The sequence below is a fragment of the Abramis brama genome, assembly GCF_963993115.1.
Source record: "Abramis brama genome assembly, chromosome: 3".
Taxonomy (NCBI): Eukaryota; Metazoa; Chordata; class Actinopteri; order Cypriniformes; family Leuciscidae; genus Abramis; species Abramis brama.
This window is the reverse complement of record NC_139965.1, coordinates 39,106,404-39,130,058: the sequence shown is the minus strand read 5'-3', so window position 1 is coordinate 39,130,058 and position 23,655 is coordinate 39,106,404. Positions and strand designations below refer to the sequence as shown.

The window sequence follows — 23,655 nt, the reverse complement described above, 5'->3', positions numbered from 1 at the left end:
GACCCCATGTATGGACAGTTTTCCCCCAAAATATCTTCTTTTGTGTCCTGCATTCAAAAGAATGTCTTACAGATGTGCAATGGACATAAGAGCGTGTCAATTATGACAGAATTTCTATTTTTGGGTGAATTATCCCTTTCTGCTGTTGTGCAAAAAGATCATGGTCTTTACTTTAAAACTTTCTAGATAGACTAACTTCAAATGTGGTGCTAATGTCAACCCAGCTAACAAAGAACATTGGCTTACATTCTGTCTCTTTGGCTAAAGTTCCCTCAAAGTTATGAATGAACAAATGTTCTTCCAGTAACGTTAATACAATGTTCGTTCATAGTTATCTGGTCTAATGTTCTCAAGCGTTAGCAAAAGCGTTATTCAGTCGGTGCCAATAGCCCCGTGGGCAGCACGCCCACATATAGCGTAGTTGCTTCGGGCGTCCCGAGTTCGAGTCCTGGCTTGTGGACCTTTCCCGATCCTGTCCCCCTCTCTCTCTCCAACTTCGCTTCCTGTCAACTAACTGTCCTCTATCATAATAAAAGGCTAAAGAAAAGATTTATGAAACATTTTATGTTTTTCTTGGCCTCATTTTTGTAAACATAAATCATTTAAAAAGCAGCACAGTGAATTTTTTTTTTGGGGGGGGGGGGGTGACAGTTACCTTTAAGAAGATGTTCCATGTTCCAATCAACTAATGCTCTGTATCTGGTGCAGTAGTTTAACCTATTTGTTAATGTCCCTGAAAATCCTGCAGGGAAATTAATAGGAGGACATGATTTTAAACCAGAACTTTTCAAGCTTTACAAGAATTTCAAGAGAGTATTTGAGTTTACTGTTGTGTAAGTACTTCTCTCAGTACAGACTATTGTACTGTACTAGTACTGTACTATTCCAGTCTAGAAAGAACATTTCAAAGTATTGACAGTTCCACAGGGTCATGTGGCCGAAACATTTTCTGGGACAATATCATTAGGTAACAAAGTTCATGGCATGCAGCTATCAGAGTGACAGCACATTACAGCCCGGGCATTGTATTAATCTCTCTTAAGAAAAGGAAATGTCTATGAAATATGAGAGAATCAAATATGACTTTTTGTAACTATCATTCTGCTTTATGAATCAGTGTTATTTGTTCTGTAAAGAGGAGCATAACAACAAATGTGTTACTAGGAACTAAACGTTTAATTTAGCAGCATTAATCCTTATTCAGCTAAATGACACAGGCATGAACTTTTCTAAACCAATTAGAGTCTTTTAAAGTATACAGTGTATTCAATGAAGCTGTAATCTCTCCCTCAGAGTGAAACACCCAGAATGACTGGAGGTCTTTTCACTCCATAATTGGGGGCCTTGTGTGAGAGAAGGACACTAGCACACTGTTCGAACAAAAGCACAACGTACAATACAAATCACTCAGCAAGCTCCATGAGAAACATCTGATCAATGTTATTTAATGGGCTTTAGAAAAAATGATGGAAAACAATCATCCACAAATACATACATAGAGGTGTTGTTCTACAATCCGGCCATTATGAGAGAATGAACGTTACTGGAAGAACATTTGTTCATAACTTTGATAGAACCTTGCCAGAACGTTAGCCAAGATTCTGAGAACGTTCCCTGTTTGCAGGGTTAATGTTGTCACTAGCCTACCTTTACTTTGTGTTTCATGTTTCATCATAAAAAACATGAAAAATAACTTTTTTCTTGGTAATGCGAATGTTGAAGGAACACGAACATTCCATTTTATAATTTTGGGAACGTTACTTAATGTTCTAACAACATTCTGAAACCAAAAATGTTAGATGAACATCCAACTACATCGGTACAGAAAAAAGTATCCATGAATGATGCATGCATAATGTTTTTGTGCTTACATTTTGAGAACATTATTAAAGCTCAGATTCTCTGAACATTATTGGAGGAACATTTGTTCATACCCTTGCCAGAATGTTCTGAGAGAGTTCCCTGTTTGCAGGGTTAATCACTATTATACCTTTACTTTGTGTTTCATGTTAGCACATCTGAAAAACATCAGATGGAACATAAGTAATCCAGCAAAAATTATTGGAGAAAATATCATAATTAAAAAAAAACTAAAACAAATGATATGTACATAATTAATGTGTTCGGTAAAAAAAAAAAAAAAAAAAAAAATCATATAAAGCATGAAGGATGAAGGAATGATTAATTCCAAATTAATTCCAAATTATAAAATGGATAGTTCCAATCCTTGATTCTGATTAGTTGAGCCGCGTTCGAAACCGTTGTAAATTACTCAACCAACATACACCTGTGACCTATGGAAGTAAAATAATGACAAATGTTTTTGAAACAAAAAAGCTTGTTGAATTGCACTACTTGAAAAAATATGCATTGCATTAACCCTGCTTGCATTTTAAAGCATTGTATTTTCAGGGCTTGAATTTTTATGGGCTGAAATTCAACATGGTTGTAAATTTAAGCTGTGAATATTTCAATTCAAAACATTTCACACACGTTTTCATCATTAAAAATTCAATAATTGTCACGGTTTTGGTCTGGTTTTGTTCTTGTCATGTTTGCTTCCTTGTCTGTCATGTGATCCCTTGTAGTCATGTGATCCTGCCATGTGTCTTGTCATGAGTTTATTGTCTGATTGTTTGATCATTGTTCACAGGTGTCCCTTGTCTAGTCATTAGTCTTGTGTGTATTTAGCCCTCATGTTTGCCGTGTGTCGGTGTCTTGTATTGCTGATGTAACCACGTAGTAAGTTCTTGTTCCTGAGTTTGTTTTCGCCATGCCTCGCCATGTTTTTGTTTCTATGTCTGTTTCTGATTTTCATTAAACTGCATTTGGGTTCTACTTAAACTTGCTTCCAGTGGACCTCTTATTACATAATACAAGACCCAAACTATGAACCCAGCAGTTGACCTCCTTCGTCTTCGTCAGGACAACCGGACCGTAGAAGATTATGTCAAGGACTTTTGCGAACTCTGTCACAAGGTAGATTTTAATGATGTAGCACTCAAGGACATTTTTAGACATGGTTTAGACGAACCTTTGCGCTGTGGACTGCCTGGGGGGAAAATTCATTTCTCACTTGAACAATACATGGATTATGCTCTATTATTGAGCGGTTCCTCATTTACTGTGGGTTTTGAGAAGCCCCACAAATCCACAGTATCCGCCTTGCCTGAGTCTCTCCACGCCTTGCCTGAGTCTCTCCACGCCTTGCCTGAGTCTCTCCACGCCAAGCCTGAGTCTCTTCACGTCATGTCTGCCATGTCTGAATCTCTTCACGTCATGCCTGCCAAGTCTGAGAAGCCTGAATCTCTTCACGTCATGCCTGCCAAGCCTGAGTCTCTTCACGTCATGTCTGCCATGTCTGACTCTCTTCACGTCATGCCTGCCAAGCCTGAGTCTCTTCACGTCATGCCTGCCAAGCCTAAATCTCTTCTTGTCATGCCTGCCATGTCTGGGTCTCTTCACGCCACGTCGGCCGCCGAGCCGGTGTCTCCTGACAAGATGGCCGCCGCCGAGCCGGTGTCTCCTGACAAGATGGCCGCCGCCGAGCCTGTGTCTCCTGACAAGATGGCCGCCGCCGAGCCTGTGTCTCCTGACAAGATGGCCGCCGCCGAGCCTGTGTCTCCTGACAAGATGGCCGCCGCCGAGCCTGTGTCTCCTGACAAGATGGCCGCCGCCACGCCTGAACCTGAGCCCTCAGTTATGGCTACACTAACAATTATGGCCACAGCCATATGGTGTGTGTGGTCGGTGCACACATTTGAAGTTCACGTCACGTCTGCCGAGCCAGAGCCTGTTCACGTCACGTCTGCCGAGCCAGCGCCTGATCTCGCCACGTCTGCCGAGCCAGCGCCTGATCTCGCCACGTCTGCCGAGCCAGCGCCTGATCTCGCCACGTCTGCCCAGCCAGCGCCTGATCTCGCCACGTCTGCCCAGCCAGCGCCTGATCTCGCCACGTCTGCCCAGCCAGCGCCTGATCTCGCCACGTCTGCCCAGTCTGAGCCTGATCTCGCCACGTCTGCCCAGTCTGAGCCAGTCCTATACCCCCTGGCTCTCCCCAAGAAAATTTTGGGAGGGGGTAATAGGATCATGGATAGGACCATGGAGGCGGCGACGCCATGGTCTCCCACACATCCAGATCCGCCCTGGCCACCAGAGCTGTCTGGTCCACCCTGGCCACCTGAACTGTCAGGTCCGCCCTGGCCGCCGGAGCTGTCTGGTCCGCCCAAGCTTCGTCACGGCCCAGGCCCGCCCACGTCTCGTCACGACCCAGGTCCGTCCACGTCATGCCACGTCCCTAGCCCTGTCCCCCTGCACGGGCCTGGCCCACCATCCCTCCCCCAAGACCGCCTCCGCTCCACCACCCACCTGGACTTTTATGTGTTGCTGGACGTCGGGAGACGCCCTTAGAGGGGGGGGTTCTGTCACGGTTTTGGTCTGGTTTTGTTCTTGTCATGTTTGCTTCCTTGTCTGTCATGTGATCCCTTGTAGTCATGTGATCCTGCCATGTGTCTTGTCATGAGTTTATTGTCTGATTGTTTGATCATTGTTCACAGGTGTCCCTTGTCTAGTCATTAGTCTTGTGTATTTAGCCCTCATGTTTGCCGTGTGTCGGTGTCTTGTATTGCTGATGTAACCACGTAGTAAGTTCTTGTTCCTGAGTTTGTTTTCGCCATGCCTCGCCATGTTTTTGTTTCTATGTCTGTTTCTGATTTTCATTAAACTGCATTTGGGTTCTACTTAAACTTGCTTCCAGTGGACCTCTTATTACAATAATCCATATTCACCTTTCAGATTTCACTTCCAAAATGTTCATTCTGTTTAAAAATACAACCTATAATATTCGACCGGCAATTTTAGGTCCATTTTATTTCGCTTTAAAAATTCGCGTCCACAAATTCAGTGGTTCAAATTCGACAGAAAAGTCGAATAATGACAAATGTTTGCTGTATGTAAAAATGACAAACCCGTTGCTCTATAGTTTTCTTCGTCAACAGCCGGTTGCACCCCCTGCTGGCGAGACAGGCAAACAGCTATGGAGATCATCAATCGGCAATCTACTGATATTCCTGCCGTTCCCGGATGTCAAATGTTGAATTTTCTGTCGAATTTGAACCACTGAATTTGTGGAAGCGAATTTGTAAAGCGAAATAAAATGGACCGAAAATTGCCGGTCGAATATTATAGGTTGTATTTTTAAACAGAATGAACATTTTGGAAGTGAAATCTGAAAGGTGAATATGGATTATTGAATTTTTAATGATGAAAACGTGTGTGAAATGTTTTGAATTGAAATATTCACAGCTTAAATATACAATGTTGAATTTCAGCCCATAAAAATGCAAGCCCTGAAAATACAATGCTTTAAAATGCAAGCAGGGTTAATGCAATGCATATTTTTTCGAGTAGTGCAATTCAACAAGCTTTTTTGTATCAAAAACATTTGTCATTATTTTACTTCCATAGTGACCGCATTACATTAGTATTACTGCGCAACCGCCATTTGTGATTCTTTGTTGCTGCAAGTCTCTTTGGAACTACATTGCTTGGCGGAGGAATAAATAAACTCCGCATCGTGCCTAACAACGCCCCTTAGCTGTTCTAAATTCACTGAAAATCACGGCTTCGCGGGGCTTATTGCTTTATTTTGTCATCATAGACACTGTAGCAGAGCCAGCACTTTCCAAAAAACATGACCTCTATTGACTAATTTGACAGCCACAGCTCAATCCCATCCGCACTGAAGTGCGCTGCCCTACTAAATGATAAAATCAAGCTACATTTTAGGTCAATCTCTAAATGCTAAAGCTCACACAGTGCTACTACCATCACATGCAGGAAAGCTTACTTGTGCCCAGCAACAGCGACAACGCATCACTTCCCACACTTGATCCGGCTGTCAGAGCAAATTTCCAAGTCCAGTGGCTGTCAGAGATCAATCGTACAGAAGAATAAATAGACTGGTAATGATGGGAAAAGGCTTCCTATGAAACCTTTGTAACATTCCTCAAAGAATGTAAACATATTCAACGGAGAACAGCAGAAGAGAAGAGCAGGTGTGCTCTGAAAAGGCGTCCTTTTTGTTAAGCTGATAATAAGTTGAAGAGGTGGAAAACTGTTGCACACTGTAAAAAATTCACCCGTAAATTTACAGTAAAATACTGGCAGCTGTGGTTCCAGCCCTTTACCGTAATTTTACGGTTTCAACAATGCTGTTATTTTACAGTAAAATACTGGCAGCTGTGGTTCCAGCCCTTTACCGTAATTTTACGGTTTCAACAATGCTGTAATTTTACAGTAAAATACTGGCAGCTGTGGTTCCAGCCCTTTACCGTAATTTTACGGTTTCAACAATGCTGTAATTTCACAGTAAAGTACTGGCAGCTGTGGTTCCAGCCATTTACCGTAATTCTACAGTTCTACAAATCTACAAAGTACTGGCAGTAATAGTTCCAGCTATAATTCTATAGTATAAAAAGTTAGAATATAAATACTGTTTTCTATTTACTCTATTGTCCGATATCTATTACCATCCCTATATTTACTCAATGGAAAAAATGAAGAAAATATAGATTATGGTACAGTATTGTTTGCCATTTATTTAAAACAGCTAACAAGTTTTAACAATACATTAAAAAGTCACAGAAAATACATTGTAAAATTCAATGTGAGGAACCAGTAGGCAAACAAAGAAACCTTACATTCAACATGTCACATCAGCATCCAGGCAATACAGGAATTCTGAGTCTGAGAGGAAAATATTGAGAACCAATGGATGAAAAATCCTTGATAGAGGCAAAAAACTGCCAAAACATCTCAAACCTGCTTTTCAAAGATCTGGCCTGAGAGGAAGTCCGGATCTGAGAGGACAAGAGATCCAATGGGTGAAAAAACATAGGAAGAGGCAAAAAACAGCCAACACGTCCCACATCAGCTTTTGACACATCTGGTCTGAGAGGAAATCCAGATCTGAGAGGAAAGAAAATCAAGAAAATCTTAGTGGTAAAATAAATCACATGACAAAAACTAGTGATCACATATTCTTCGAACACTTTTAAAAGAGACATAAAATGATCATGTTATTGTACATAACTAATCTTAGAGATTATCTATACTTTACTAAACACATCTCATTAAACATTCACAGTGCTGCAGTAAGTGAACTTCTTGTTACTTAATGACCCACAAATGTTTTTTTTGTTTGTTTTGTTTTTGTAATAATTGTTCATGATTCGCTTGTTTGTTCTGAGCAGTTAAACTGTCCACTGTTGTTCAGAATAAAATCATCCCCCTGGCACCCTATATAATAGCGGAGTCCTCTAACTAATGAGTAGTTCTCATTGTGAAAAGATGGGTGTTAAAACCATGCAGTCACTATTGTAAAGAGTTTAATTGTTCAGAATGTGCTGAAAACCAAAGACTGTGCAAGACATGGTGGATTTTTCTGAAGAACATTGGGCAGTTTAACTGCTCAGATCAAACAAGGTACTCATGAACAACCATCACAAAACAAAAACATTTGTGGTTCAGAGGTAACAATGTAGTCACTTACAAAATGTATATTTTTATTACACTGCACTGAGAGTGGCTAATGGGATGTTTAGTAAAGTCATGAAAGATTATAATTGTTTGTGTAGCTAGCTTAAACACTTTGTTTGTCTATACATGTGACTGATGAAGACATTTTATGACCAATTAATGCAGAAAATCATCCAATTCCAAAGGGTTCAGATACTTTCTTACCACTGAATATTAATACAGTTAAGAGGTGTTGATTATTTTAGGAAGCTGCACAAATGTGAGTGTCAGTGGGCATTTAAGTTTAGTTACCTAGACGAAGTTCCATTCGAAATCGATGAGGTTCTTCAGGAGAGAAGCAACTTTGGGATTGACAGTGGCAGACTTCTTGCTGACAAGTTTTCCAGTCTTCTTTGAAACCACCTTGCCTCTGCAGGTCTTCGAACCTCTTTCAGGGTTTATCCCAACGAATCGTCTAAGGGTAATAAAAAACACACACATTAAAAAAGAAAACTTACAAAATCTACCTTTTATCAATTTAAATATTGGATTAAATGTAAATAAGCTGTAATGCAACTAATTTGTCTCTGAACTTGAAAAGAGACAAAAAAAAATTTGCAACCAGGCAGAGCACAACTAAAAGTTATATTGGAAACATGTCTGTGAATTCGCATGTGCCTTACAAATGCACATATGGTGCTGCATGCTTATGCACAAAGTTTGCAAGTATACATGGCGTGAAACTCACCAAAGATTAGGGCTGTGTAGCCTACTGTCTCAGTAAAACATTTACATAAAGTGAATGATTCCTGGAAAAAAAGAAGAAAAATTATTATTTCGTCATCTTAAACCAAGCAAAGAAATTCGACGTCGAGCACGGAGAACATTGAATAGTGAAATGCCTCTTAGCTGTTGAGAACTGTCTGTCTTCAAAACGTGTTTCGCGCCGAAAAGTCGAGAATATCCGCCTGGTCTTTCAAAAATAACCTCTTTGACTTATGTAAATTACATGTGCATCTCACAAAAACACAGGTAACAGTTAATCGCACCACTAAATCGAAATATATATATATAAATATCTATTTTGCTTTGGGAATTTGAACAGCTTTACATTATTTGCATGGAAACTAAACAAATTGACCACTAACTTTTAATTATTATAATGGATCTGGATATTTCGTGTAGTTTTGTAATTATTCTCCATCTTATGTGCATGACATTATGCGAATAACATTATCGCATCGTGATTCGTGTAACATTACTGAATCAGAAATTCATGTAAATCGAGTTAAGGGTTACTACAAATTAAAGCCAAACTAATTTCTAAATGGTAACTTAACTTTAATCAAGCAAATAGTTCGCCGTGATAATCGGAGCTCAGAGAACATTCGGTAGCAGGCGAAATGCCTCAACCGTTGAGAGCTCTGTTTACAAAACGCGATTCGCGCTCAGTAACAGCACAATCAAAAATACATCGTGAAAAAGGCGATTGTACAGGTTGGGAGCAACATAACAGAATAACAGTAAAGAAATAAACTTACCTTGAACAATGTCCTTCTTCAAGACCGTCAAGATTGTTGCGACACAATTCTGTTATTTGACTGCTTTCTGTTCGAAAATAGACTGCGTTGAAGATGCCCCGCCCCCACGTGCTATTTTTTACAGTCCAATACTGTTTTTTCCAGAAACAAATGGGTTTACACATAAATGCTGTAAATTTACGACAAGTAATTAATTTATGGAACATAGACTGTAAATTTACAGGATTAAACTGTTTATTGAAATAACAGTATTTTACTGTTGGAAATTCACTGTATTTTTACAGCAATTTTTAACAGTGCAGTGTTGCTTTAAGTATTTGTCACTGGTAAACCTATTAAGGGACAAAAATAGTGTGGTGAAAGCTTTGGGACCTAAACAACATCTGTCTGTTTATAAGCGAGGCTGTTTAATTGTGTACATGGTTTTATATCAGAACTGAAGTCTGCATGCTTACAATTTGGAACTAATTGTAGCCTACTATCTTATGGCATCTCATATACCCATAATCATCTTCAGCCTTGTGAGTGACTGTAATAATAATAAAAAAATCAACATTTCAAATCAATATAATTTTTTTTCAGAGATAACAGAAACTGTAATTTTCTCTCTCTAAAAAAGCTCAACATTGTACCTACTAGTCAAAGGCTGAATTTGTCTCATGAAAAGTTTAATATAAACTAAATCCTAATGCTTAAAGTCTGCACGAAACGGAAGTTGCAAGTCTTTTTGTCCCTATTGTAACATATCCCAAACAAGAAAAAAAAAATGTAGGGCAGGATTTTTTTTTTCCCATTGGGAGTTGATTGAATCGTTGGATCAGAATGGATTGGATTTGCTATAGACCTTATTCACATCAGCGCCATTTTTGATTTTTTACAGGAATGAAAGCGAGGCTGTGAGGGATAGACATACATCTCTTCAGTGGATTGTACTGTTATTTAACGTGTTTCTGAACTGTTCTGCTGATGAAACACTGCAAATATATATTTCCAAGAAATTTCAGCAGATAAAAATCTCCAGAAAACATGAGATATGGAAAATTATAAGTGATCTAGGAGTTTATGCATCTTTTTACGTCTGATAACACTGAAAACACGGCAAGTCTCCCTCACAGCCTCACTTTCATACCTATGGCGCTGCTCTGAATAAGGTCTATTGCTCATGTGAGTGACAGGTTGTCCCGCCCTCGCGGTAAACTCATCTTCACAGAAGACTGCAAGTGGGAGGGGAAGTTTTTATTTATTTATTACAGGGGTGGTTGATTATGATTTCACTTTTCTAACTTTAGATAGTGTGTAATGTTGCTGTCTGGGAATAAACAACATCTGCAAAGTTACGACATTCAAAGTTCAAAGCAAAGGGAGATATTTTATTTTAAAGAAATTGCTTTTTAAGGACTACAACAAACGGCTGGTTGGGACTACATGGGGTTAGTGACATAACCAACCCTAATATTTACATAAACCCCACCCCCGGAACAAGATTTATAGATAATCAAGACAGAATATGCTAATCAATGACTAGAAGATAACTACAGATAAGCTACATAAATTCATCAACTAACCATTCAGAAATGTACATGTTGTCACTTCTTCTTGAGTCTCTCCATCTTTCTGACTCCGGTTTGAACATAAAAGGCTAAATGTTTTTGAAATTTTCAGTGCGTGTGTGTGAGGTAATCGGAGCTGCTGACACACACAAGCTCTTGAGGCTCCGCCCTCTGTGCTGGGAGCAGCAGCTCATTTGCATTTAAAGGGACAGATACAAAAACGGCTAGTTTCTGCTCACCCTCAAAAAGTGACAACTTTAACATGCTATATAAAAAATATCTGTGGGGTATTTTGAGCTAAAACTTTACATACACACTCTGAGGACATCAGAGATTTATTTTACATCTTGTGAAAAGAGCATTATAGGACCCTTTTAAAGATTACAAGGGTGCGTAAGTGCACAGAAAAATTATGTGCATGGAAAATACTGCTATATTCCATAAAAAGGAAATTTTGATTTCATAGTGACTTTAAAAGATTGTGAGGGAAAAGCGGCCAACAAGTGTCCAGCATACTTGAGGACTTTCATATTGTTAAAAAATAATAATAAGAAGAAATGGTTTCGCTGTTGATTTGTGTTTTAAAGTAGATTTATAAAATATTTCTCCTAACTTGTTATTAAACCCATGTAGAGATTTGCAGTTTTAGAGAGTATTTCTATATTTTTACTATGTTATTATTTATAATTATTATATTACACCAGAGAATGTCTAATAAGGCGAGAAGTTTCACTCTCAGTACACTTCCGGCTTCTGAACTGGTTGCAGTTCCTCTCTGGTTCCATATGAGGGCGCTCACAGGACGAGTGCAGAATGAATGGAGGTCTATGGCGCATCAAAATCCACTTTTCTCAGGATATAATTTTTTGTCTAGTAATTTGAATGTTGTATTCGAAAGGAGATGCAAATAAATTACACATTGCTGGGCGTTAGATTTTTTTGAGTCACTTATTTGCTTTAAAAAGTCTTTTAAAGTGTCAATGATGTCATACACGTACGACCAGAGATACTGCTTTACGGCAATCCTTCAGTCACTTTGGTGCTTTCGCGCTCTGGGGCCGGTTTCACAAAGCTATTTTAGACCGGTCTATAGTGTTAGACAAGTCTAAAATTTGCTCATAGACTAGTTTAATGCAAGTTAGACTGTTTCACAAAAATAAAGACTGACTTAATTTAGACCAAAAAAATTAGACACCTTACCCCCAGGCTAACTTGGGTCTAAGACTCTATGTTACCTTGGCAACCAGCAGTAACAATCAGTTACAAACTGCCAAAAGAAAAGGGAAAATGGCTCATAATTTAAACATTTCTTCCAGTTATTACATTCCCAAGTAAAATGTCCTTGTAACTGTTAGGGCCGTTACATAGTCAACGCGAGCAACGATCGACGCGCTCCCTTTAGTCTGAGCAGTGGACGCAAGCGTCACGGGCGATGCGTGAAATGCAATACACCGCTCACGCAACTGGGGGTAGTAGAGTCATAGTGGAGTCATAGCTCTGAACGCCCGTCTATTTCGCTTCAAACGCTCGCTTTATATGCGTGTCCTATTCGCCTTGGACGCGCGAATGGATTCAAAATGTTCAAGCGTCGAACTAGACGCGATAGACGCGAATTTGACGCTCTATTCGCGTTTGGTGTGAATGCTGCAACAGGCTGCGATGTCAAGATTGCAATGCTGAAGTGTGTGTGTGTCAGAGAGAGAGAGAGGCACGGGCGCGATCGAACAGTGGAAACATAAAAACATACGGCGTCATTTATACTTCTCCAACAAACACATATTTTCCGCTGGGGTAAACTGCACTGAGCGGTTGAAAGCGCTTACTCGATCCGCCATGTTTTTTGTTTTGAAAAGTGAAAAGTAAAATAAGACACTTTTCAAAACAAAAAACATGGCGGATCGAGTAAGCGCATTCAACCGCTCAGTGCAGTTTACCCCAGCGGAAAATAGTGTTTGTTGGAGGAGTATAACAGTTACAAGGACATTTTACTTGGGAAATTTAGCGGAGAATGTAGTAACAAGAAGAAATGTTTAAATTATGAGCCATTTTCCCTTTTCTTTTTGCTGTTTGTAATGTAACTGATTGTTACTGCTGGTTGCCAAGGTAACATAGAGTCTTGTGCCCGGTTGCATAAAGCACCTTAAGTGTAATTTTCCCTTAAGTTTGCCCTTATGTTTCCCTTAAACCTAAGGGTGTTGCAGAAAAAAACCCTTGAGTGTTACTTAAGGGTTTCTTTAAGTGAAACGTCATAAACACTTAGAATTTCCCTTAAATGCTGTTTTTTCACTTAAATAATCCCTTAAAAAGCGTTAAGTGTTGCATAAAACCCCTTAACGGTCATTTCCCTAAGTATAATTTAAGGTTTGGAAATCGTAACCTTAAGAGTAACGCGGACAAAAATAAGACAACATGGCTGAATTTATGGAACCAGCTGAAGATCATTATGTGCCAAGAAGAATTTTTAAGGATAGGGAGAACCCTTTGGACCATCTTAGCGATGAAAAATTGTTGCAAGAATACCGATTTGATCGACGCGCAATATTTGCGCAATATATCGCTAACAAACTAGAGAGCGACCTTGACCATGTCACACATAGCAACCACTCTTTACTTGCGGTGTTACAACTGCTTATAGCACTGCATTTTTTTTGCAACTGGGAGTTTTCAGTAGTGGGATATGTTTTACACGTGCATAAATCGGCTACCATTCAATAAATGTAGGCTACAATTAGTGTGTATCGGATTTTCAGGTGATATTCTCAATTCATTCAGTTAACGGACGCTCTGAGGTAAAGTGTTCAGACTGCAGACTTATAGCAACGATTATATTTAATTGTACAGTACAGTAGTCATAACATAACGTACAGACATTATCTTAATTCCATAATGTCCTTAAACATAACAATATTGCTGGCCATAAACTGAGAAAGTGCGCGTCCGGTGTGTGATACAGTTGTCCTAAACGCGACGCGTTAGTGTTTTGCGTATCTATGGCAACAACAGACTTTTATAACGTGAATCCAGGATCGCTGTCGTGAAACACTTAAATGTTTCCCTTACCTAAGAGAACCGTTTAAGAGATTATATGCAACACCCTTAAGTTATTCTCTTAGGTAAGGGGAAATCGCCCCTTAAGTATCATACTTAAGGGAAAAACTTAAGGTGCTTTATGCAACCGGGCAAAGGTGTCTAATTGTTTGGGTCTAAATTAAGTCAGTCTTTATTTTTGTGAAACAGTCTAACTTGCATTAGACTAGTCTATGAGCTAATTTTAGACTAGTCTAACACTATAGACCGGTCTAAAATAGCTTTGTGAAACCGGCCCCTGCACTTTCTTTTCTCTCGAGGCATCGACAACACAGCTGACACAGGTAAATACACGTGCTAGACTTGTTTCTGTTTTGTTTGTTTGTGGTCCCGCTTTGGATGCCACGATGCCATCAAGCGTTATCGCTGGTCGTAATCAGTCCTCCACGGACCAATCAGCGTTCATTAGCAGAATGCTAGCGTGTTATGGGCAACAACAACTCAACCTGTAAGAAATCAAAAGGACATAAGTACTCGTTCATTCAACTTTCGACCTAAAACCCATGTTGAACTTGCAAAATCTACAATCAGATCTGAGATTTCTCAACGGCAATCGGGTGAAAGAGACAAATTTAGCTGTCTAGCCCCATTGACTCCCATTCATTTTGCACTCATGGCGATCGCCCCCAGTGGAACTCTGGTGGCACTACAACCAAAATTCGGTACAACAGGGAGTGGGCAGGCTCTCCGTAGACGGGCTCTGATTACACGCACGCACACACACACACACACACACACAGTGTGTTACATGAATCTCAGTCCGGGTGTTTTCATAACTGTTTTGTGTTCCGGCTGCGTGTAGAAGCAAACATGGCGGCTGAGGGAGATGTGGATTTGGACCTGGAAGCTGATGAGAACTGTACGGGAAAACCAACAGAAAAGCCCCGAAAACATGATAGTGGAGCTGCTGATTTGGAAAAGGTTACCGACTATGCGGAGGAAAAAGAAATATCCAGCTCGAATTTGGAAACGGTGAGTTGACAGAAGTATCAGCAGCGAATGAAGATAACCTGGCTAACTGAGTAACATGTGCGGCAGAAGTGGACAGTAGATTTCTGTATTAACTCTCATATAACTATGGTGCATCCTCTGTAATCACACAAATTATGATAAAGTTTTAATATTGTAATTTTTCAGCAGTGGACTGCTCAGCCGGCTTAGTTAGTTTGCTACCAAGTGAGCACTGAAGTGAGACCTACCCTTTCAAAAGGATTATTAAAGCATTAATGTGTTCCTTAAACGTAGATGCTCAAAAATCGTAAGTAATATGAAGAATAAATGAGTTATGTTATGAATTTTAATGCGTTTTTAAAGGCCATGTCCGTGATTGGAGACAGAAGATCCAGAGAGCAAAAGGCGAAACAGGAAAGGTAGGAAATTTTGATCCCTCATCATCTTGTTTCAGCAATAAAATAAATATTTTAGCAGCATAGGTTAATAAATGACCATCTCGACAATACTCATTTCTATCACTTCCACAGAGAAAAAGAACTGGCCAAAGTAACAATAAAGAAGGAAGATGTGGAGCTCATTGTAAGTATACAGAGGTGTATTTTTATGCGAGATTCATGAACCTGTTTACTTTAACATGGAAATGAAGAAACATGATAATATCATCCTGACAGATGGGAGAGATGGAGATTCCCCGATCAGTGGCGGAGCGCAGTCTGAGAGAACACATGGGAAATGTGGTGGAGGCTTTGATTGCTCTGACCAACTGAGTGGATGAGACTGCTTTGAGATGTATGGACACATTGGACTGCCTTCTTCCTGCTCATGATCAACCCTTTTTCACACTGTATTTAGTCTCTAATAAAGGAACCCTTTTTTAGAAGTCTTAAACAGTACAGCTCACCTCTTTTCATTTCTTAGAAGCTCCAGCCTCCTTTTTGGTAATGCATTCCAGATGAACCAATGAGATCATGGTTGAGGCACACTTTTTAAAGTCAAATTTAAGGATTTTTAATACCTGAAGAAATGAAAATTAATACTGTACATTAGGGGTGTGCAATATTGACAAAAAACAATTATATTGTGATATTTTCAACGTTTTGCTGATTATAATGTGTTTTTGTGCTGGTACCGTGACTGGTTTGGGCCTGTTGTTGACAGCTGACTCATGAAGATATTCATATTATTCATATTCTACGCGCTGGTCAGTTTACAGCAGTGACAGAAATTAACATTTTTATTAAGGGGTGATATTTGCCACTTTAAATTGATTTCCAGGGTATTTTTACACAGCATTTACAATTGCATAAATAATGCAATGCGATTTTTTTTTATTCAATATTTAAAAATGAAATTTTCTAATTTTGAACTTTTCATTTGAAGGGCATTTTAAAAATAAAACCGCCAGTATGTGGCAGCAAGTCACAGTTGAGGGAGTCATTCATTCAAACGGCTGATTCATTCGGGAAAGAAGCAAGTGATGGACAATTGAATCATTAATTAAACTGATTCGTTCAAAACGCGAATTCAGTCGGTAAAAAAACCCAAACAAACATCGCTGTCTTTTGCAAAGTTCTGCTACGGTTTCATTTTGAAATTTTTGTCGGCGAAATAAAGGAAAAACAATATTGAGTCTAAATGTAACAATTTTAACTTATTGTTCATTTAACTGTTGTATAAAATATCACATTTGCAATTGTGCTGGGGAAAATTTCATATTATGTAGTTATAAGACAAAAACTCATTTGGGGACATATCTACAACTGCACACATCACGCATGCGATGTCAGCTCGCAGTGACTCGCTTATCGTTAAAACAATTACAGTATCATCATAGACAATACATATCGCACACCCCCCAGCACATAAATAATTAACTTACAATTGAACAGACATTAGCCATTTTCTTCTCTCCTCCTGTTGCGCGTGCAGGAGACAGACGTAATATGCTGCCGTAAATGAGGCGAATTGTCACGTGAACAAGCAAATCCGCAAAGATAAAAAAAAAATATGTATGCTAATTAGATCGTTTTAATATGGTAAAGCATTCAAATATGTCTAAGTCAAAGTGTCATCCGAAATGTAAGACCTCTTAAATGTAAAATATAAGCCTTTTAAGACTTTTTATGGCCTTAAATATTTCAAACCTAATTTAAGACTTAAGCAAACCTGGAGATCAGTGTCATAGTAATTTATTACCATAAAACAAAAAGTACATTTTTTTTCCCATTAGAAACAAAGAAACTAAAGAGTCCGAATTCTGTACACATGAAACATCTAGATGTACACAATCTAAATGCAAGGGATTTATGAGGTTTCTCCAACACTTGCATGTAAAATAAGGGTGATGTGGGGGGTGGGGAGTTTAAAAGTGTCCTTGTTTGAGCTGAATTTGCTCTTCTAGCATAAATAACAGGATTATGTCTTCCTCTTATGCACTGTCGGCCGATCGAACACGTCCCTCACGCCCCCTGCCTTCTGTTTGAAGAACTTGCTGTTCTGAGCGCTCTCCTGAGCCCAGGCAGAATCAAATGAAGTGGTGTCCTGATCCACCAGATGTGTGTATTTAGTGCGTCCAGAACGTCCAAAGTTTTTGACCTACAAAGTACATTGAATAATCATTTATATTAGTATAAACATGGATGCTAGACTATTAAAGTTATGGGCCCAAAATGTGACAAAGCAGATTTGCTAGAAGGTAATTACTACATTTAACTGCTAACTACAGACAATTTAACAGACATGATTTAGTCTGCTTTAACCACCTCTTTTTTCTTTTTTGTTATTCTTTTTTTTTTACAATTGACCACAAACTCGCATTCCAATCTGCCTTCATCCAAACAACCAAGGGAATGAACGGTCCTTTCCTTTACGATAATCCCTTTCACTCAGATGTATGTCAGAATACATCAGAAAAGATCTGCCTCTACTTCCATTTCATTGCAACTTCGGATCTTAAAATCTGAGATCTGATTGGCAGTGGTACTAATTTCCAAAATCTGATTTTAAGTATTTAACATTGCTACCTTTGGAAAACTAACCCAACACCCAAAATAAACTATAGAGCTGTAGAATGGCATTTATTTCTAAACCAGTATGATGGATTCAAATACATGGCACTGACCTGCATGACTTTGGGTAAGATTGTTTTGTTGAAATGGTCCTCAAGAGTTGGAGCACTGAAGTCTCTCCTGAAGACATCTTGCTCTTCATCCTGCAGAAAAGATTAAATGTATATCAGACAAAACAACAAATGATGGCAATCTGGTAATGATGACCTGCTTATCACTCACCATGAAGAAAGCTCCTCTGTGATAATACTTCTGCAGAAACTTGTATTTGCCCTTCGATGCTTTGTTGGTGACAACTTTTCCATTTGTGCGCAGTTCTGCTCTGCGCTCTTCCTCGGTAAGACTGTGAAACCTCTCGATTTCTGCTTTCTCTTTCTCCATTCTGTAATTTAAAGAAATGCCATTTCAAATTTGTAATGACTTGCTTTCTAAAAAAATAATGTAATGTTTTGTTGTTGTTGTGAAAATGATGAGTACTCACGCTTCTCTGCATTCTCTGTCCCTCTTAATACGCTTCAGTTCTCTCACTTTCCAGGCCTCATATTCCTCCTCTTCATTTTCTCCATCTGTGTCCAGAGCATCAAGAGCAGCCAGCGTACGTTTGTTCTCCTCAAACTCTTTCTTGGCCTCTTCCTCTACAATCTTCAGCGTGTAGCGGCGTCTCTCTTCAGCTTGTTTTTTGGCTTCGACTTCCAGTTCTTTCTGTTTCTGCTCCTCTGCTTCTCGTTCTGCGACTGTCACCCTGTCCTTCCTGAAACGTCACATTGATGAAAGAGTTTGAGAGTTTTGCTTCATATTTTGAATAAGCTTTTATTATATTTTCATTCATCAAGGGTCAACTGTCTAACTTTATATTAATCTCAGTGTTAGACAGCACAAGATTAAAATAACATCCACCGGCATTGTAAAGCATGTAATGTAACAGCTGCCTGTTTGCTGAATAACAGACTCAAAGCCCCAATATACTTCAAGCGCAAATCGAAGAACGAACTGATGTGACGTCATTTCGAACAAAATCAGGCAAAAACAAACTTCGTTTGGAGTTCGTTTTGGGAGTTTGAAACAGGTTGTCGAAGACTGGTAAACTACCATTGGTCCGTTGCGATTACGTAATAGGTGTGTGTGGAGGCTCCGCCTTCTTTCAAGTGAAAATCTTTTCCAGTAAATTTCTCCTTGCAAGTCCGTTGCGATCAGACGTGATTCGCGAGTGAACAAACACACGGGTATGCTTTTCTTATACTTTATTTAAAATGCTTGCTGTTTTCTCAATTTTCTTGTGCGTTTATTTTGTTACTGAGAGGAAAGCACGCAGCACATATTTACATATTCATCTAAACGCCGCTCTCAGCAAAATGGGCGGTGTCAGATGTTCGATATCAGTATATTGCTGCTCAAGTATTTCGAACTTCGTTTTACCCTAAACGAAGAACGAAAAAGAACTTTGCTGTGAGTATATTGGGGCATTTAGAGAGGGCATATATTGTGCCCTTTTACAAAATCTTGAATTTGCTTCTGGGGTCTACTAGAATAGGTTTTTATGCTTGAATGTTCAAAAAACTATTTTTTCACATTATTGCAGCACCTCTCTCCCCAATCTGTCAGTAACGCTCTGTTTAGTTCCTGTCTCTATGAAGCCCCTCCTTCCAATAAGCACAATATGCTCTGATTGGTCAGCTGGATCAGTGTGTTGTGATTGGTCAACTGCTTTAAACATTTTGGAAAAGTCACACCCCTTACCATAACCGTAAATTTCAACACTGCTAACTAACTAACTAACTAACTAACTAACTAAACCAGGCCTCGTCTCCTTTTTTTGCGTATGCCTCGGGCAGGAATTATTTAAATGATTATTATGACGTGCTCCTTTCCAGAAGAAAACTCAAGACTACAAACAAGGCATTTCAGGGAGTTCAGAAACAGTGCTTACTGATATAGAGAATAACTTATTTTGGAGGGGAAATTGTGCTTTGTAACTTTGCAGACCTTTTTGAAGCTCAAACAGCAACATTACACACATTGAATATGTAAAAGAAAAAAAGAAAAAAGCATATAGGTCATTTTTAAGATTAATTTATATTAAGAAACTCACTTGCGAATGAACACCGGTTTCAACCGAGGCTCAGCTTCATCCTCGCTGTCTGTGTATTCCTCGTACTCTGACTCTGATTCAGACTCCTCACCGGACTTCCCCTCCTCCTCCACCTCCATGATCTCCATTTCCTCGTTCTTCTTCTCTTGTGCACGTTGACGCATCATTGCTCTCCTCCTCTCAATTTCCTATACAGAAGAAATAACACCACTTAATTGTAAACTCATTTAATGCATATGCAAGTGTTTGCTTTTCCTAAATATTTTGTTCAAGTGACCCACTTCATCATCAACTTCCTCCTCCTCTTCATCTTCGCTGCTCTCCTCTCGCTCAGGGTGCCAGGTTCCTTCATCCGAGTCCTCGCTGCTTTGAACAATCAGCTCCGGCTCTGCTATCTGCCTGTGTCTAGCAAGCCTGTGGAAGTCATAACAGTGCATTTCACATTAACACCAACCGGTCCCCAGTACAAGAATAATATATTTGAATAAATTGTTTTGCACATATAGATAAGCTATACCTTTCTTCAACATCTTCGGAGACTCGATTCAAGAGACGTCGAAGACGAGGATCAGATTTTTCCTCCTCTTCAACTTCCATTTCTGCTTCAGCCTCTTTACCCTTCTTAACAAATTGGAAATCCTCCTCTTCTTCATCTGAGGACTCCATTGGGGCATAATCTGGACGCTTACCTGACACATATCGCTTCACCTTCACCTTCTCCATAGAAAGCTCACCTGAAATGAAATAAAAACAAAACAATGATGATACTGTCATAACCTGTGTGTCTAGTTATTAAAAGATGACAAAATATTATTTGCTTTTCGCTTCATGCTCTCTCAGACATGAGTAACATTTAGATAGAACATGTTCCCACAACCACCACTAGACTCAATATACGAAAATACTCAGAATACGGGACAAGATCCAAACCAGTCTAATTACAGGGATTTTATTATGTTTAAAACGAATATTTCCATTATAATGATTTCGTACATGACATGCTAATAGTCAAAGCTAACTGTTTCTCCGAGAAATACGTTACCTTTTTCATTGCGGATCGGCACAGCTCCTGCCGTCGACTGAATCGGCGGCTGCTTGGAATTTAATGCGTTTGGTCCTGACATTTTGGACAGTTCAAGTGTGTCCCTTTACACTTGAAGAATACACGGTCGATGAAAGTCTGCGTAAAAATACTGTTTACAGTTCTTTATCCACTAACATGGACGTCCCGGAAATATGAACGGTGACTGGCGGACGTAAAGTTCCCCCGCGGAAACACTGACATTTTTAGTAGTTCCTACCTTCAACCCCTTTAAAATTCAACGACGCATTATTATTAATTATAATTATTATAATTATATCCTTTTCTTTTGGTGGTGACTAGTAAGTTTTAGATAAGTTATAAGATGTATAATAATAATCAGGTAAAATTGATGCATTTTTTTATATATATATTTTTTTATACATATTAATAGTAACTTTTATTTATTCTTTATCGAACAATTACTATGGAAACCAATTACATTTTACAGCTGTTTTTAATTCTAAAATCATACAGTAATTATACTCTCCTCTTGCTCATATTAAAATCTCCTTCAAACAGTGTTAGAAGCTTTTAGGATTGTTTAATCATCTTATTATTATTATCAATTTAATTTAAAAACCACTATGGTGGTTTATTCCAAAGGTACCAAGTCTAAAATACTCTTGTACAGTTGTATTGTAGAAACAATAACTGTAACTTTATAACAGTAACTGTCTGAAAACTAAACTATGTTTACCAAGATACTTTTTTTTTTGGTTAAAAAATGTTTTATTATTCATATAGATACATTTCTGAAATAATACACAACACATCACATTTAACAAAACTTTAATTGAATTTCATAACTGTGCATGTATTGTACACTTATTATTGTTGTCATTATTATTAAAAAACAACTATCTAATTGAAAAGAAAATCTAACAATCTTTATATTAAAGGGATAGATACCTTAAAAATTTAAATTCAGTCATCCTTTACCTTCCCGGATGTTGTTCTAACTCTGTATGACTTTACTAAGCGGAGCACAAAAGGAAATATCATTCTTCCTTACATCTCCTCTTGTATAAATACACAAGAATCTCATACAGATTGGAGCAACATCAGGGCAGGTAATGGTGACAGAATGATCATTTTTGCTGAACTGTCCCTTTAGGTTAAAGAGCATTCCATGATGATCAGTTGCATCAAAAACACATCAGAACTGCACTCCTCTCTCCAAAAACAGCTGCTGCATTTTCTCCTCAAGAGCTGGATTGGTGCCACGAAGCCCTTTTGCCACCTGAGATGCCCATACAAAGTATTCTTGAACCCTTTCTGCCGTCCAACCTGTCAACGTAGATACAAGGCAGCATTTTTACACTAACGGTACAATTACATAATATACTCATACTTACGCAAATCTCCTGAGTAGCAGTTTCAATATCTCACCTGTGGGAGTGCAACGGTTGAGGTCCCGTAAATTATACAACTTGTCAGCTAGTTTAACTAGTTTGGCCTGATGACTGCGATGTGGCGCATGCACCACTTGCAGGCGTTTTCTTTCCTCTTTTGGCAGAGACTTGTCGTCTGTCACCTCCTGGACAATTCTTGCCACTGTTGTTCCAAACACAGACTCCAGCTCCTCAAAAGTTGTGTCAGTGTCCTCTACTGTGTCATGAAGCAATGCTGCCTGTAGCACAAGTGTACAGTTCAATCACATCAATGCATTTGCAAACTTCCATTAGCCTTTGTAATAAATCACTGCATGGCTCATGAAATAAACCTCTTGTTATTTCTCTATAGATTACAATTTTTATAGATGAAGCACAAACTGTACCTTAAAAGTCACCCACAAACAAACAAACATATATTTGACTCACTTGTAAAACTTCGATATCTGTGATTCCACCCTCATGACTTAAAATCCTTGCCACCCCTGTAATGATAAGAAGAGCAGCTTATTTTCTGGAGTGAGACGGAATATATATAATTTGAAGTTTAGTGCTCTAGTTTATAGTACCTATGGGGTGATTGATATATGGTGTGGCATCAGGATCCTTACGGCGCTGATTACGATGTTTCTCTGCAGCGAAGTTGACCGTTTCCAGCAGCACTGCAGTCGACGATGAACTCATAGTTACTTTAAAGAAGAATAAGAGAGTGCACAGTCTGATAACTGTGTCTATAAATAGATTGGCCAGAATATACAGGTAACGTATGTATTAAAACCGTAGACAATGTTACATTACATCTTTGATGTTTGTGTATTGACGGCTGGTGTATTGTGTCCGCAAGTCTAAGATGTCCGTACTGAAACACGCGTCGCGATATTATATTCGTGAAAGAATTGTTCGTTTGAGTCAAATCTTTTCAATGAATCAGTTCACCGGTTTGCAATTCCTTGATGATTTAAATCATTTAACATGTTGTACTACAGTTTTATCAACAATTATTATATTTTTTAAAGCGTGCAAAAAGATTTTTAGCCAAGTGATGAATGTATCATATAGTAAAGATGAAACATAAGTGATTACCTGAAACGGCAAAAATACGTTTAATAAAGAGTATATTGTTTATAGTTAAAACAAATTAAGGTTGTAACTTTTAAATAACGTTTATGATGAATTATGGCTGCAACTGGACCAGATCGAATAAAATTATAACAAACATCGTGATTTAATCGAGAAACGTAGTAAACAGCGACTAGCGAGATGTGCTTACATGTATGGTTTTATAAAGTTTCAGCACATGCCACACCGGAAGACCACGGGATGAGAAAATGAATCACTGAATTGGTTTTGCTGTTCGAAAGAATCGATTTGAG

General features: G+C 38.8%; 3 protein-coding genes and 1 long non-coding RNA gene across 6 annotated transcripts; 1 reads left to right on the top strand and 3 right to left on the bottom strand.

Moving 5' to 3' along the window:
• Positions 1 to 6,159: 6,159 nt before the first annotated feature.
• Positions 6,160 to 9,354, bottom strand: LOC311079120. Its single transcript, XR_014605337.1, has 4 exons — positions 9,060 to 9,354; positions 8,267 to 8,327; positions 7,831 to 7,993; positions 6,160 to 6,969 (listed from the first exon to the last, which is right to left on the bottom strand). It is a non-coding gene; the product is annotated as an uncharacterized lncRNA (long non-coding RNA).
• A 5,075-nt stretch (positions 9,355 to 14,429) lies between these two features.
• hypk (huntingtin interacting protein K) lies at positions 14,430 to 15,538 on the top strand. Its single transcript, XM_084109023.1, has 4 exons — positions 14,430 to 14,668; positions 15,011 to 15,066; positions 15,178 to 15,229; positions 15,322 to 15,538. The coding sequence occupies exons 1-4, from the start codon at positions 14,507 to 14,509 to the stop codon at positions 15,415 to 15,417; spliced, it is 366 nt and encodes a 121-aa protein (XP_083965149.1). The 5' UTR covers positions 14,430 to 14,506; the 3' UTR covers positions 15,418 to 15,538.
• A 1,285-nt stretch (positions 15,539 to 16,823) lies between these two features.
• Positions 16,824 to 21,062, bottom strand: mfap1 (microfibril associated protein 1). Its single transcript, XM_084109022.1, has 8 exons — positions 20,850 to 21,062; positions 20,325 to 20,541; positions 20,089 to 20,221; positions 19,808 to 19,995; positions 18,200 to 18,469; positions 17,941 to 18,100; positions 17,772 to 17,861; positions 16,824 to 17,245 (listed from the first exon to the last, which is right to left on the bottom strand). Exons 1-8 carry the CDS (start codon positions 20,929 to 20,931, stop codon positions 17,066 to 17,068), a joined length of 1,320 nt encoding a protein of 439 aa, XP_083965148.1. The 5' UTR covers positions 20,932 to 21,062; the 3' UTR covers positions 16,824 to 17,065.
• Positions 21,063 to 21,663: 601 nt separating this feature from the next.
• On the bottom strand, positions 21,664 to 23,644 carry hddc3 (HD domain containing 3). Of its 3 annotated transcripts, none has more exons than XM_084107438.1 (5): positions 23,553 to 23,644; positions 22,852 to 22,971; positions 22,712 to 22,767; positions 22,281 to 22,521; positions 21,664 to 22,178 (listed from the first exon to the last, which is right to left on the bottom strand). In XM_084107438.1, the coding sequence occupies exons 2-5, from the start codon at positions 22,964 to 22,966 to the stop codon at positions 22,048 to 22,050; spliced, it is 543 nt and encodes a 180-aa protein (XP_083963564.1). In that variant the 5' UTR covers positions 22,967 to 22,971; positions 23,553 to 23,644; the 3' UTR covers positions 21,664 to 22,047. The 3 variants fall into 3 exon arrangements, with proteins under 3 accessions (XP_083963564.1, XP_083963563.1, XP_083963562.1); XM_084107437.1 differs by having other exon boundaries at positions 23,081 to 23,584; XM_084107436.1 differs by lacking the exon at positions 23,553 to 23,644 and having other exon boundaries at positions 22,852 to 23,171.
• Positions 23,645 to 23,655: the final 11 nt, after the last annotated feature.